This window comes from Manis pentadactyla, chromosome 15 (assembly GCF_030020395.1).
Source record: "Manis pentadactyla isolate mManPen7 chromosome 15, mManPen7.hap1, whole genome shotgun sequence".
In the NCBI taxonomy this organism is placed as follows: domain Eukaryota; kingdom Metazoa; phylum Chordata; class Mammalia; order Pholidota; family Manidae; genus Manis; species Manis pentadactyla.
This window is the reverse complement of record NC_080033.1, coordinates 55,102,131-55,118,932: the sequence shown is the minus strand read 5'-3', so window position 1 is coordinate 55,118,932 and position 16,802 is coordinate 55,102,131. Positions and strand designations below refer to the sequence as shown.

General features: G+C 37.7%; 1 protein-coding gene across 6 annotated transcripts in view; it reads right to left on the bottom strand.

Annotated features, from left to right (window-relative positions):
• Positions 1 to 16,802, bottom strand: part of LRRC36 (leucine rich repeat containing 36) — a 62,307-nt gene that overhangs the window by 6,148 nt on the left and 39,357 nt on the right. For 5 of the 6 annotated variants that reach the window (XM_057493510.1, XM_036897911.2, XM_036897909.2 and 2 more), the window contains 5 exons: positions 11,199 to 11,323; positions 9,199 to 9,250; positions 5,894 to 6,334; positions 3,089 to 3,378; positions 732 to 897 (listed from right to left, as the gene is read on the bottom strand). In XM_057493510.1, coding sequence (XP_057349493.1) covers positions 732 to 897; positions 3,089 to 3,378; positions 5,894 to 6,334; positions 9,199 to 9,250; positions 11,199 to 11,323 — 1,074 coding nt within the window. The remainder of the gene's footprint in view (positions 1 to 731; positions 898 to 3,088; positions 3,379 to 5,893; positions 6,335 to 9,198; positions 9,251 to 11,198; positions 11,324 to 16,802) is intronic. The other variant, XM_036897910.2, reaches the window with a different exon arrangement.

Genomic DNA, 16,802 nt, shown 5'->3' with positions numbered 1-16,802 from the left:
AGGCCAATCTTAAAAACTAAAGTACAGAATTCCTAGTCAATAACTACCAGCTCTGTGGACAAATAGGGTAATCTAATATCCCTTTTTAACAAGAATTTACTAAGTGGCTGTAAGAGGCGTTTCATGATGGATAAGAAGTTATATTCCACATCCTCTATGGAGAAACAACAGACCCTCATGAGTGTGGGCTCTGTGGTATTCTCTAGTCACTGATGAGTGATTTCTGGGAATAATTTCATACAAAATGAGAGTAAAGGGTCAATGTGGGATAAGTAACTAACTGTGCCAAGACTTCTCCTGTATGTTCATTTGGTCATTCAAGTTTTTCAAATCATAACATTTCAACAAGCATCTCAGAACTGTGATGATCAAACCCAATTTCTGTTGTATTAATTTTTGGCACTTTCCCAAAGATCATAAAATTCTTTTGTAACCATTAACATGACCATACTGTATTTTACTTATCTTGTCTCTCTACATATTACCCAAAAACTAAAACAAAAGTCAAAGGAGAAACAAAACAACTGGCACATGAGGGAAGAGTGCTGACAAAAAACAAATAGGGAAGAAGAAGATTATGAGAAAAATACAGGTTTGTCAGTTACTGTGTTACTGAAAAATTTTAAGTGATTATGAGAACAATTTTCCTTGCAAGTTAAGGGGGCTGAGTGTCTTTTATCAGAACACAGAGTAGAAGCAAGGCCTGAACCCTAAACTAAGAATGCACTTACCAAGGAACTTCTTGTTAAGGAGGAGGGAGCCAGAGCCATTCCAGTGCTTATCCACAAGCTCCAGGAGCTGTCTGAGGACAGTGGCCACATGGGTGGTTCTAGCAGAGATTGGGGGACTATGGTTTCCTGGCAAACCATGAAAACTGCCCAGGTCACTAGAGAGAGACTCAAGAAAACAAAACAAAAAGCCCCAACTGATTGTCATGCTTACACAATAAGGAAACTAAGAATCCAGACTTAAAGTGTTAACATTAAAAAAAAAGAAAGCAAGATGGTTTCATCTTTCAGTTTAGATTTGAATAGAATATTAAATAAGGCAAATACAATAACATATTCAAGGATAATCTCAAAGGTAGCAGTATGTACTATTATAATTTTCTGTAGAGATTTTCAAGAAAACAAAAAATGTTTGACATCCACGTCTATGGATCAATATATTTTCTGCTATGTAATATAAAAAGATTTAAGCTACAGAACATTTTTTAAATAAAAAATAAAATGGGGAGCAGTTTAATAGTATAATTCATAATAAGCTTATATAATAATACATAATAAACATAAAATGAATATTTACTGTCTTTAGTTTTTCATGCATTGGTAATCCTATATGTGTCATGGATGACTTGGAATCTTACATATGCCTTTATGTATTTTCTTTCATTTTATCACAATATGGTAAGAGTTGAGGATAATGCTTATGGATACTGGAATAATTCTGTACTTTTTACAAGTCTTTTAATTTTCAGCAAATTACACCTCATGGCTTTTTTAAAATTAGTTTTTATAATTTATCTATGATTCTAAAGTCAGTTGGTTAAAAATAAATTTTCTAATCACAAATTTATGTTCAGTTTAATAATGTGTATCATGAGATTATTTTTTGTAACTTTTTAAATATCCCTTTTGATAATTTTCTGATTTACACCTTTTTTAGAAATTGAACAGTATATTTCTTTTCCATTTATATTCAAGCAGCTCTTAGAACTTTCCATATAAAAATATATACTAAGTATCTTTTGTTATATATATGTTATATAAAAAGAAAGAAATGGGACTTTTTAAGGTGGTCCAGAAAAGTGCACTGAGATTTGCTGTTTTAACAATATTACATGAAATAGAGATGAAAAAATTTCCTAGAAGATGTCTTATTAATATAGAGTCGCTGTATCCTCACACTAAATACATTAATATGCAATGCTCTTGTCTGGAAAAGTAGACATCGGTAGCTGAAAATGGAAAAAAGGGACCAAAAAGCCCAGAAAGTATCACAAGACTGCCCCCTTTGGTGCACAAAAATTATAACCACCTCCAAAGTTCTGAAAACTGAATAGAAAGTATTTAAAGAGTCAAACAAAAACAAGACCCAAAACCCTTGTACATCCATGCCAATGTGTGAAAAGATTTTCAATGACTGAAAAATAAGTGACTAGAATAGTTGTTTTTGACCAAATTCCCTGCTTCCCTACAGAGCAATAAATAAATGATGAGATGACTCATATGACAAAGGATTCAAGGGAAGAAAATGCCTTGAGAACTGTGGTTCCTTTAACTAAAGAGAGAAGGTTTCAGGATGGAAGTAGGGCCTGAAAAAAAATTAATTTTCAAAAAGTTAATTTTCAAACAGATGAAATGACAGTGGAAGGCATTCTCCATGAAAGGATGTCTGCAAAGGCAGTGACAAAACTTAGTTACTGAGCAAGAACTGAAGAATAAATTTCTGTTTTACAACACTATCATACTACAGTTTTATAAAATGAATTATACTGTATATGTGGGAATGGTTCTTGATTTGTCATTCATTCTCTGAACCACTTAGCTAAAAATCCCTTGAATAATCAGTCTAACTCATCTGAGGCTTGCTGCTACTTTAGGAAAAAATGGGAATAATTTTAATTTCTAGGCAGAAAAGCAATGCTTTTAGAAGAAAGGTCTCAAGAAAGTTAGCCATTTGTGGCCAAGCAAATGTGTTAACATGATAAGATCATAAACATCAATGCTACAAAGACCACTCTTCAGCTAACCCTGAGCCCCTAGCAACTTCTGTATTCCTTTTGTGGTAGGTGTTGTCCACCATTTCTTATTATCAAAGTACTCCCCACCCTGTTTATGCTCTGAAAGTAGATTAGGGACTTTTCTCCCTGTGACAGAAATGAGGAAATGCAGCATGAGGGGAATGACTTTCCCAAGGACAGAAGAATCACAGGCTTTGGCCTGGCAGTATTAACCATCTGCCTCAGAAAATCCCTTTTAATTTGTAGCACTCTGGGTCAGAACCACCACCACCACCAACAACAGAAACCCATTCTCTATTCGATCTGACATGTCTCTTGCACAAGCACAAACAAGCCAACACTTGCCTCACTGCCTGTAGCATCTCTGAAACCATGCTTTGGAATCAGGGTGACAAGGATATTGTCCTTCCACAGGAATCCTCTCCTTGATGGGCTTAGAGACCTCTTGGTCAAACGTTCTCTGTTTTCTGAAGTCCCAGTAGGCAACAGTAGTGTTCGAAGAGAGTCTCCCAGGATGGAGTTGTTTGGGAATGAACCGTGTATTGGTGCTGAATCACTGACGCTGGTAGATAATTGTTGCTCTACATTGAACAGCAGAGCAGGGTCACTGTTGAAATGGGTTGTGGCATACAGATCTGTGAAGGAAACAGGCTGGGACATGAACCTGTCCTTCAACTCCTTTATGTCTCACTTCCATCCTTACCCCACCTGGAGTCCAAAGGTCATAATCACCTCTCCTTAGTATACCCCCTTACTCTCAGGATCTTTTTTCTCTTTTCCTCCGTCTGACAAAACCCCAACTCTGGTTAAATCCAACTGTCTACATTCTTCATGCCTATATTTGGGAACTGGCTGGAAAACAACATGCATCTCTTCTTACAGTCTTCATTTTAAACTCATGACCTTAACTGGCCCTTGTCCTGCCCAGCTATCCAAACACATTACTCTAGTCAATTTACTCTTCTATTCTCTGAAATAATTACTTCACATTTCTCTTCTCCTCAAAATTCTGACACCTTCTCCTCCCTCCTCCTCTTTTTTTCCTCCTACCTCTCTCAGGTACTATCTGTTTATTTCCCTAGAAAAAAAAAAAGAGGCAGTTAAAGAAAGCATCTACATGATCCCACCACTAAATCTACCAACTCACCTATATTTGTACCCAAAAGTTCTCTGCCTTTTTGTTATAACAGATGAATTGTCTGTGATTCTATCTGAGGCCAATCTCTCCACTGGTGGACTGGATTCCAACTCCTCTTGACCACCCCAGGACTTTTTTCTCTTTTACTTGTCACTTTTCTCTTCTACATCATCAATTTTTCCTCTGCTGGATCATTTCCATCACACTTTGCTTGATCCCGTCCTCACTCCATCTACAGTTCCATTTCTCTGCTCCCCTTTACTGCAAAACTCCTTCAAGGGATTGTATAGATTTGGAAACTCTATTGCCTCTCCTCCAATTCTTTGTTAAACTCACCTCAATAAAGCTTTTATTAACCATGTTTCTCTTGAAGCTGCTCACTAATGCCCTGCCGAGTAACACAATCACTTCTCAGTCCCAGGCTCACTCCCTCTCTATTAAAAGACATCTGACATAGTATTGACCACTCCCCCTCTTTCTTGAAACACATTCTTTACTTGGCTTCCAGGACACCACTCCCTCTTGACTTTTTTTTCCCTATGTTATTGGCTACTTATTTCTTGCTCTCCATGCTGGTTTCTCTTCATCTACCAGATTGATAATTGTTGAGGGGTCAAGATTAGTCCTCACATCTCTTCTGTCTGTAGTCACTTCCCAGGGGAAATCTCTTCCAATCTTTTTAAATGCCATCTATACACTTTTAATTCTCAGCCACACCTTCCTCCCTGAACTCCAGACTAATACGTCTAATTATCAAATAGGTAAAATTATAAGAAGTTTTAATAGGTACCTTAAACTTACTTAGGATATCAAACTCTTGATATCTACCCTGTTATGAAACCTATTCCTCCCACTCTTTCCCATCTTAGTAAATGAAAACTCAGTTCTTCCAGTTATTCAGACTCAAAACCTGGGAGTCACCCTTGACCTTCTTTCTTTCACACTTCTTTTTCAATCCATCAGCAAGTCATGGGGTGTTATGTTCAGAACATATTCAGTATCTGACTGTTTTTTACCATCTCCACCACTATCTCAATTTTTAAATTGAAAAAAATGTGTATCTTTGCTCCCCATTGTCTATTCTCAACCTAGCAGCCAGAGTAATTCTTAAGTTAAAGCATGTCATTCCTCTGCTACAAACTCTCCCAACATCTTCTGACCTCACTCAGAATAACTGTCTGGCTACTTGACTTCATCTACACATTTCACCTCGCTCACTCTGCTGCAGCCACAATGCCAAGCATGTTCCAGCCTCAGGAGCTTTTCACTTACTATTTCCGCAGTCTGGAAATTTATTCTCTCAGTTATCTACATGGCTTACACTCTCATTCCATTCAAGTCTACTCTTATATCTTACGAGAAAAGCTTTCCCTAGCATTCTGTCTAAAACATCACCTCCTCATTACTTCCAATATACTTATGCTATTTTTCTTTATAGTGTTTAGCCTGACATGTATTTATATGTTAACTTGTTTATCATCTGTCTTATTTCTTTAGAACGGAAGCTCAATGGAAGTATCAACTTTTTTTTATTATGGTAAAATAAACATGGAACTTTCTTTTTGTTTGCTAGTTTATCTGCAGAGGTAGAACAGTATCTGGCACACAGCAGAAATTTAATAAATTTTGTTGAATAAATTAAAAAGTAACTGAAGAATGGTCTCTAGTTTTCAGGAAAAACCTGAAACTAGCTTTTTCTAAAAAAGTAGCTCAGAATAAAAGTGACTGTGGCCAGAGGAGATTAGATATACAAGAAATATATCCTGGGCTGCTATTTAATTAAAATAACATATAGATATGAAGTTCACATTTCTACAAATTTTCTCTAATATACCCAACATGTTAAACTCATGCCCTGCAGATTTCTGCAGTTTCAGTGGACCACTGGTGATCATGAAATACAATTTAAGAAATGCTAATGTAATTTAAGAAATGTTAATTCTAAAATTTTCAGTTATAACTCTATCTTCATGCCTATGAAAAAGACCTATAAACTGACAGAAAGCTATTACCTGAACTAAGCTTCAAAAGCCTCCGAGTGCTAGAGTCAGGGTTTGACAGAGAAGTCAGTAAGTCTCCACAAGAATGGGATGTGGTGCCCTTGATGTCATTTGAAGGCTTTATGCCATATTCTTGGTAGTTCTTGTTTCTCTGAGGCCTTTTACCAAGACTTCCATGCAGGGAAAGATTTTGACAATGGTGACTATCATGATTTTCTAGTCCATCATCTGAAGGCAACTGATAAGGATGAATCTGGCTGGAATCACCCACATCCAGGAGTTTACCCAATGAGGCATCATGGGTGAGCTGGTAAGTATCAGGTTTGGGTATCAAGTCCTTTTCTGGAGAAGAACCTGAAGACTTATTGTCCAAAACAGATATTTGGTACCCTTCTCTAGCCATCTTCTCTGGGGATTGGACTGTGGACTGACATGGCAAGTAGTGTCTGAATTCTAATCACCACCAAGGGGAAAAAAAAACACAAACTATAATGAGAATTCTTCTTGGCCCAGTTAAGGTACCTCTGTTCACTGGAAATATATCTATCTACCAGAAAAAGTCCCCAGGAAGAGACAGTTTACAGTTTTGATAAATGGTAGCATAAAGGGATGAAAGGGCTTCTACAAATAACAACAACAAAACATGTTGGACATTGTGTAAACAGTAAAGAATATGTAACATTCTGGTGATAAAGTTCATGTCAACTTAATCCCCTAGAAACTTCCTCCTGAAACTACAGTGTCATAGTTTTCTAGACACTATTTTCACATAAAAAATTTTGGTGTAACCCCACATGACAGTAGTTGTGCTCTTTTGTGTTCAGTCTCTAGATAATAATTGGCAGGTTTATGACTTCATAGACTTCTTGAAATAAAGCTAAGCCCACTCCCATCCCAAAACTCCACCTCAAGGTTCTAGGTTCATGCACAGGAAACCAGTATCCTATGCCAATCAAATGGCAGGGAATGCAAAAGCCATGAAAACCCCTAACCCAGATACAAAGCATTTCTCTCATACAGCTCTATCTGTCATCTCCAAAGAGCCTGAGTGGGGCAAGTGGAGCAGCAAACAAAAAGAGAAGTCTTTGTGCTCTTTGGGGATTTCAGTGCTTCATATGCTCGAAAGTTTTCCTTAGGAAACAAAAAACATGATATCTGAGTTAGTCACATTAACTGTAAAAAACAGAAACAAACACCTCCTATCTCTATAGGACCTAAAAGAATATCAGTGTTTTAGCCAGGGCCAGAATATACAGTGGAGAGAAGGCTGTAAAGCAATAACTTTATATGACAAAAAGAATCTAAGAACAAGTAATGAGATTAGGTAATTTAGACTATCCTGTGGAAGACATTAAAAAAGTGGATGACATATGTTCTCAAAAGCATCAAAGAGCTAACAAGCTGGTGCAGAAAATTTCTAAGCCAAAATCTAGGGAACACCACGAATTTACATGGGTAAGTCTAGCACTTAAAGTCACTCTTACCACAAGGAGTTTTAGGGTAACAGGGACAAAAGTCTAAGTCCAGGATCCATCCAAGCTGAGTAGTAAGACAAACCACCCCTATACGTCCCCCACCAACACACACATTAAGATGGAACACTAAGCAGGATACAACCTTCAGAGTAAGGGTAAACTGGAAATAAACCAGTCCTTGTACTAACTGGTAATCAAGGTTTGCATCATCTGGGTAGTCTAGGGGACTTCTAGCCTTGAGCTTGGATTAAGGTGATCCAAGACTGTGATACTACCCCAGGCACCTGGTAGAAGAAAATGAAAATCCGATCTGGAAAAGCTACCTTCATATAAGACTTTAAATCATTCCAACAAATAGTTTTTCAAATATAATAGCAGCAAATAGCTAAAACAAAGTAACAAAAAAGGAAACAAGACAACATGAGTGAGAATGAGTCAAAAAAATTTGACAACAAACACAAACCAAGGGCAACTTCAGATATTGGAATTAATAGATGGAGCCTATACAACAGCTGTGTTTACTAACTGACCCAGCAGATTTGAAAAACAACTAAATAAAATTTATAGATATGAGTATTAAAACTATTGAAATTAAGAATTCAGTAGACAAGCTTAATATCAAATTAGACACAGTTGAAGAGAATGTTAGTAAACTCAAACATGGTTCAGCAGGAGTTATGCAGAATATAGATTAGACAAAAAAAGAGAATAAAAAATAAAAAAGAGTAACAGACAGAGAGGAAAAACTGAAAATATCTGACATATATTTTTTTTATCAAGTCTCAGAAAGACAAGACAGAAAGAATGGGACATAAACAGTATTTGAAGCACTTTCCAGAATTAATGAGACACAATTCACAGATGTGAATAAAATAACTACCAAACAGGATAAATAAAAAGAAAGACAGACATCATAGTGAAACTGAAGAAAACCTAAGACAATTGGAAAATCTTAAAAGCAATCAGAGAAAAAAAGACTATCCTTGCAGAAGTGACAGACTTTTGACTGACTTCTACAAGACAGAATACAGTGGAATACCCTCCATATTCTGAAAGAAGTAACTGCCACTCTAGAAGTTTATACCTAGTCAAAATATTCTATAAGAATGATGGTGAAACAGAAGCATTTTCAGACAAAAACTGAAAGAGTTCATCACCAGTAGACCCACACTAAAGGAAATTATAAAAGATGTACTATAAAAGCTAAAGGGAAATGATCTTGGAAGGGAAGTCTGGGATGAAAAAAAAAGAAATGAAGAGCAAACAAAGTGATAAATACATGGGTAAATTTAGATGAACATTGGGTGCATAAAAGTAATACCTTGTGGGTTTAAAAAAATAGAAAGAATAAAAGTCCATAGCAATAATACATAAATCAGGAGGGATTAAAAGGAGTAAAGTTCTTTAAGATCTTTGAACTATCCAAATGAAGAGTTAAAGTATTGATTATTTTTAACATTATATAAGTTAAAGGCACATATTGTCGTTTTAGGAATGACACCAAAAGTATAGAAACTGTATAATTTATAAACTAGTAGAGGGGAAAAATGGATGAATAAAAACATAACAAATACAAAAGAAGGCAAGAAAGGTAAGAAAAACAAACAAGGAATAGTCAGATAGTACAAAAAAAGCCAAAACCAAAAGAAGTCAGAATACTCACTTTTCAACCAGAAAGGCCTTATGAGTCACTAAGCATCCAGGGCAGCCCCTCACAAAAGCAGAAAAGAGTTGACCAAATAGGGTCCCTGAGCTGACTTATTTCCATCTTCTCCCAAATCCCATCATATCTAGATTGCTCTGATTAGTATGGAGAGAATACTCAGTGAACAAAATATTTACCATCCTTTCGGTGACTGTCACCTGGCATCTCCTTTTTTGTCACTTCCTGCATCTAAAAAAATGTGAAAGTTTAGGAGAAGGGAGTCAATGGGCATCCAGACATGAGCTTACTAGACCAGAGGTTCAGAATAATTCCCTATTAGTAAGTAACTCCATCCTTACAAAAGAGGGAGAGAGATCTTCAAGCAAAGGTCCAGGCATAAGCCTATATTAAAATAGCCACAATACAAAGAGATTCTACAGTTGCTTTGGAGCAGGTAATGAGACTTTTTGAAGAGACAAAACATCCTTAGATGGTAAAGGACAGCCCAGACAGTGAAGCACTGCATTTTCTCTGATTTAGGTAGCTCAATATGGAAGTTAGATGGCATCAACCTTTCCAACTTTATTTTTTCTGTTTACAGATCTCATATACTTATTTACCTTTTGGAAAATCTAAGTATCAATCACAGGAGCAGTTGGGAGTTTTGATAGGCTGAAAATTATTTTAGGGCATAATTAAGCAAGGATTGATAAAAAGTAGAGAGATATCTAGGGTTTTTTTTTTTTAATCATCTTCAAGTGTTCAGCATCTTTTCAGTAGTTATAGAAAGAAATTATGTTTCTTATTTCTTAAACTAAAAGGATATAAAGCAAGCTATTGAATTTCCTTTTTCTGTCACTTCAAGAAATAATTTCAAAGGAGTTGGGGTTTTTTTAATCTAAAAAGTGCTGTTTAAGTTTATCTGTACATTAAAGTATCCTTTGTCTCCATTTACTTTTAAGAAATACTAAGATATTTTAAAATGGTAATTGACATAGTTTCTAAGTTACCCAAGTGGAATCTCCAAAAACAAAGAAACCAACTAAATACTAATCTTGAGATGAAAGTATTATAAACTAAAGCCGAAAAAAATCTTACTTTTTACTAGTACAATGTTGATTATCCAAATTGTAGATTAATTAGAACCTTTGCTTCTTTTCTTTCTCCTTCTGGCTATTTTCAGTAATCTCATTGCTCATAAGTTATCAAAGAAAATACAAACCAAAGGAGAGTTGAATGTAAAGTAGTCAATTATGCTTCCTGCAGCATATTCACTTTAATGAGTTATATTGTGGTTGTATTCCTTCCACCAATTTTTTCACTAAAACTTATTTTTATTTTATTATTATTTTTTTTATTTTAATTTTTTTATTAAGGTATCATCGTGGAAGGTTTCACATGAAAAACATTGTGGTTACTACATTCACCCATATTATCAAGTCCCCCCCCAAACTCCATTAAGTCACTGTCCATCAGCGTAGTAAGATGCTGTAGAGTCACTACTTGTCTTCTCTGTGCTACACTGTCTTCCCCGTGACCCCTACACACACCATGTGTACTAATCATAATACCCCTCAATCCCCTTCTCCCTCCCTCCCCACCCACCATCCCCCACCCCTCCCCTTTGGTAACTGCTAGTCCCTTCTTGGAGTCTGTGAATCGCTGTGTAAAAACTTATTTTTAATTCTTTCCTCATATTGCATGATTTCTACCCCCTATTACCCTCAACTTATATGCCATCTTTATCTCTTTTAACTTCTTTTTTTTATGTTCCAATGGCTTTGGGAAAGCCAACCCTGAGACGTTAAGATTTAGTAATTAAAGCAGAGGTAGAAAATGTAAGAAGCAAGGTAACAGGAGATGGATACATTGGGTAGAGAGGAGAAATTTTAAAATTAGCCAAAGACTCTTAACAGTTGCATCCCTGTTTGAGGGCCAAAATACCTGGCATATGTAAGTGTATAACTGTAAATGTATAAATGTACTATATTTGATTACAGGGAGTAGGGGAGAAGGAAAGGGAAGATTGAAATTAATGGAGAAGAGCCTCTGTATCCTGTCTACTATTTCCTTTTAAAAGGTCTAAAATGCCTTCATCAAACAAGTCCTCATAGACCATAAATAATTGAGAGTCCACTGAATTATTAGTATTAATCATTGACTAGCCAACAGATCAGCAGGAAAGTAAATACATTACCTGTGTCCCCAGTGGGAAAGTGTCTAATTTCTGATCTGGTATACTGCTGCCCTGCGTTGCAGTACTCATTAGGGAATCCTTTATTTCCCGGTTGGGGAAGGGAATAAAAAGTCCTTTCTTTGAATCTGTGTTAAAAGAAAAAGCATACAATGAAGCACTGACCAGACTTCAAAGGCAACATACCTTATGGAAAGATACTGGAAGGGAAGTCACAAGGTTGAGAGCTAGTTCTAGTACCACTACTTAGAGACCATGTGAATTTGAGAAGATGTTTAATTTCTCTGAATCTCTCCATTTGTAAAACAGTGATGATAAAATCTAAACTACCTATCTCTTGGGCTAAAGTGAAGTTAAAACAAGATAATGAATGTGAAATGGCTTCATAAATTATGAAATGTTCAATAGAAATTATGAAGGCAAATATTTTGCATATTTCTGAAATGAATAAATAATGAACTTTGACATCAATTCAATAATCTCCAGCTACAGGGGAGATGGCTGGGAATACACTTCTGACATCACACATCTCCAGGGCTCTAAAACTACAGGGATTAATAATTTCAAACCAGACTCTTTCTGCCTTGATTTCCTTATTTGAAAAAAGAGAAAGACTAAGCAGGATCTATTTCATAGAGAAGAATGCTAAATCCTTAGGTCTCCCAGTATTTTTTGCCTATGCTTAGAGAAACAACTTTAAAAATAGAAAGAAAAGACAAACACAAACTATATCCTAGTCTTAAACACCTTGGAAACTGTTATCAAGAAGAGCCAGTTAGGATTTCTATTAGAGTGTAACACTTGTATGAAAGTTTTTGCACATTCTTCATCAATACTTATTAATTATAGAATTCTGGGATTTGGAGCCTTTTGGGGTAACTTGGATGAAAGTAAGAGTTTTTTGTTTAGGGAAGTTTGTTCCCCTAGAAGGACTGTGTAAAAATTAAAATAGTTTCAAAAACTTGGGCTCTTCTAGTTCTCATATGCAGGCTCTGGCAACAGAAAGGTACTATAAGCCAGGGCAACTGAAAATACAGAGTGAATAAAGCCAGCCTTTTGAAAATCTAGACCCTCAGTCCACCTGCAGCTCTGAAATGCTTCCCACTTCTAAGTTGCCTTCTGAGACTGAAACGTCCTACTACTTCAATATAAGATGCTCTTCCAAATTCAGATGGCCAACAGGCACAGGAAAAATGATACACATCACTAATTATCAGGGAAATGAAAATTAAAACCACAATGAGATATCACCTCACACCAGTTAGGATGGCCAGCATCGAAAAGACTAAGAAGAAGTGCGGGTGAGGATGAGGAGAAAGAGGAACCCTCCTACACTGCTGGTGGGAATGTAAACTAGTTCAACCATTGTGGAAAGCAATATGGAGGTTCCTCAAAAAACTAAAAATAGAAATACCATTTGACCCAGGAATTTCACTCCTAGGAATTTACACAAAGAAAACAACTTCTCAGATTCACAAAGAAAAAAACAAGGGGGCTCAAGATGGTGGTGTGAATAGGGCAGTGGAAATCTCCTCCCAAAACCATATATATTTTTGAAAATACAACAAATACAACTATTCCTAAAAGACAGACCAGAAGATACAGTACAACACCCAGGCTACATCCAAATCTGCGAGAATTCAGCATCTGATGAAAAGGGTAAGATACAAAGCCGTGACCCAGCAGGACCCGAGCACTACCCCCACCCCAGCTCACCAGGAGGAGGAAAAGAATCAGAATGGGGAGGGAGTGGAAGCACAGGACTACTAAATAACCAGCCCTAGTAATCTGCCCCGGGAGCACAGACACATTGCATGCTGTACTGGATATGAGAGAAACAGAAAAGTAAAATCCGAGACGGAGACTGTGAATGGGTACCCCAAGGCCAGTTCCCCTGAGACAAAAGAAAAGTGGGTGCTTTTTAAAAGTCTTAAAGGGACAAGGGCTCAACAACTGGACAAAATCATCCCAGCACACTCAGCCCAGCAGGCTGGGAATCTTGAGGAACTTCAGGCCCCTAACCCCTGGGGGGTAAAGCAGCCCCAAAGCTCCTCATGGCGATAAGCAGCCTGCCATTCATTTGCCCCGGCTGGCGCTGCAAGCAAACCGGCTGACCTGCCATAGCTGCAGAGCAACTGGAGAACAGCCCCACCCACAGTAACCACACAGTCTCCTTCCAGCCCGCAGCTAACTGGGACAGACAGAAGAAGCCAGAGCAAGGTCCGGAAGGCACAAAGGGGTGCCAGTCCTTGCAGGAGAATACACTTGGCATGTCTGCCATGCCCCACAGTGTGCTAGGCTATCCCGAGGGCTGCCCCGCACACAGCAGCTCAGGAGACTATCCCAGAGACTGCTCCCAGTGTGCAGGTAACCGGCACAGGCAGAGGAAGCCGGAGCAAGGACCAGAAGGAATGAAGGGGCGCCATTCTCACAGAACACCGGCGTGGCTGCAACCCTCCGCAGTGTGCTAGGCTATACCAAGGGCCTCACCGCCCATGGCAGCTCAGGAGATTATCCCAGAGACTGCCACTGGTGTGTGGGTAATTACAGTACAGGAAGTGGAAGCTGGAGCAAGGTCCAGAAGGCACAAAGGAGTGCCATTCTCACAGAAGAACACACCCGGCACAACTGTGACCCCCCACAGTGTGCTAGGCTATCCTGAGGCCCGCCCTGGCCACGGCAGCTCAGGAGATTATCCCATAGACTGCTTCCGGTATGCTAGTAGATGGTACAGGCAGTGGAGAAGGGCAAGATGACCAACAAGCGGGAAGGGACTTTGTTCTCCCAGCTGACACATGCGCCACCTGCCAGTGACCACTTCTATCGCCATGAAAAGGCAGAAGAATCTGGTCCAGTCAAAAATCACTCAGACAACCCCAGAGAGAGGGCCTGGTGAGATAGATATAAACAATCTTCCTGAAAAAGAATTCAAAATAAAAGTCATAACCATGTTGATGGACCTGCAGAGAAATACACAAGAGCTAAGGGATGAAGTCTGGAGGGAGATAACAGATATGAAACAATTAATAGAAGGTCTTAGGAACAGACTGGATGAGATGCAAGAGACTGTTAACGGAATAGAAATCAGAGAACAGGAATAGAGAGAAGGTGAGGCAGAGAGAGATAAAAGGATCTCTAGGAATGAAAGAATATTAAGAGAACTGTGTGACCAATCCAAACAGAACAATAATCACATTATAGGGGTACCACAAGAATAAGAGAGAGAAAAATGGATAGAAAGTGTCTTTGAAGAAATAATTGCTGAAAACTTCCTCAAGCTGGGGAAGGAAATAGTCTCTCAGACCATGGAAACCCACAGATCTCCCAAAACAAGGGAGCCAAGGAGGACAACACCAAGACATATAATAATTAAAATGGCAAAGATCAAAGACAAGGACAGAGTATTAAAGGCAGCCAGAGAGAGAAAAAAGATCACATGAAAAGGAAAACCTATCAGGCTATCATCAGACTTTCAACAGAAACCTTACAGGCCAGAAGAGAATGGCATGATATACTTAATGCAATGAAACAGAAGGGCCTTGAACCAAGAATGCTGTATCCAGCATGATTATCATTTAAATTTGAAGGAGGGGTTAAACAATTTCCAGACAAGCAAAAGTTGAGGGAATTTACCTCCCACAAACCACCTCTACAGGATATTTTAAAGGGACTGCTCTAGATGGAAGCACTCCTAAGGCTAAATAGATGTCACCAGAGAAAATAAAATCACAGCAAAGAAAGAACAACCAAATACTAACTAAAGGCAAAAAATAAAATCAACTCTCCACAAAAGCAGTCAAAGGAAACACAAAAGAGTATAGAATAAAACACTTAACCTATAAATAATGTAGGAAGAAGAATACGAAGGGAGAGAAATAAAGAATCATGAAACTGTGTTTATAATAGCTTAACAAGAGAGTTAAGTTAGATGGTTAGATAGGAAAGGAGCTACCCTTGAACCTTTGGTAACCACGACTCCAAAGCCTGCAATGGCAATAAGTACATATCTATCGATAATCACCCTAAATGTAAATGGACTGAATGCACCAATCAAAAGACACAGAGTAATAGAATGCAAAAAAAGCAACACCCATCTATATGCTGTTTACAAGAGACTCACCTCAAACCCAAAAATATACACAGACTAAAAGTGAAGGGATGGAAAAAGATATTTCATGCACACAATAGGGAGAAAAAAGCAGGTGTTGCAGTACTTGTATCAGACAAAATAGACTTCAAAATAAAGAAAGTAACAAGAGATAAAGAAGGACATTACATAATGATAAAGGGGTCAGTCCAACAAGACGATATAACCATTATAAATATCTATGCACCCAACACAGGAGCACCGACATATATTAAACAAATACTAACAAAATTAAACAAGGAAATAGAATGCAATGCATTCATTTTAGGAGACTTCAACACACCACTCACTCCAAAGGACAGATCAACCAGACAGAAAAGGACACAGAGGCACTGAACAACACACTGGAACAGATGGACCTAACAGACATCTAAAGAACTCTACACCCAAAAGCAGCAGGATACACATTGTTCTCAAGTGCACATGGAATATTTTCCAGAATAGACCACATACTAGGCCACAAAAAGAACCTCAGTAAATTCAGAAGATTGAAATTCTACCAACCAAGTTCTCAGAACACAAAGGTATAAAACTAGAAATAAATTGTACAAAGAAAACAAAAAGACTCACAAACTCATGGAGGTCCTTAACAACATGCTCCTAAATAATCAATGGATCAATAACCAAATTAAAACAGAGATCAAGCAATACACAGAGACAAAGGACAACAACAGCACAAAGCCCCAACTTCTGTGGGACTCAGCGAAGGCAGTTCTAAGAGGAAAGTATATAGTGTCGGTCCCTCCCTGCTTCTGACCTGCAGATGAGGGAGGAGACATGATGAGATATCAAAGATCTGAAAGGACCAGCCAGGGGACTCAAGGCTTAACCGTGCAAGAGTGGTGCTGAGAGGGTACCCTTCATATTTACTGAGCAAATACATGTTAACAACAATAGAATTCTGTGGGGGGGACTTAATAGACAACCATTAACTAACTCTAAACTTAATCCTCGGCAGTCTTCAGTCTCCTGGGGTGCGACGTATTACATGGTATTGAAACAACAGCAAGAATAATTGGGTCATAGAAACTGTTTTGGTCTTGTTTGTTCTGTTCTTGATCATTTATCAGGAATTACAGGAAAAATAATCAAGTCACATATGATTACACATTTGATTTCTACATTGATTTATATATTAATCCCACAATATAGCAATCCAGGTCTATTTAAAGAAGGAAGAACAATCCCAAATGAATAGTCTAAAGGCACAATTATTGAAACTGGAAAAAGAAGAACAAATGAGGCCCAAAGTCAGCAGAAGGAGGAACATAATAAAGATCAGAGAAGAAATAAAGAATATTGATAAGAATAAAACAATAGAAAAAATCAATGAAACCAAAAGCTAGTTCTTTGAGATAATAAACAAAACAGACAAACCCCTAGCCAGACTTATTAAGAGAAAAAGAGAATCTACACACATTAACAGATTCAGAAATGAGAAAGGAAAAATCACAATGGAC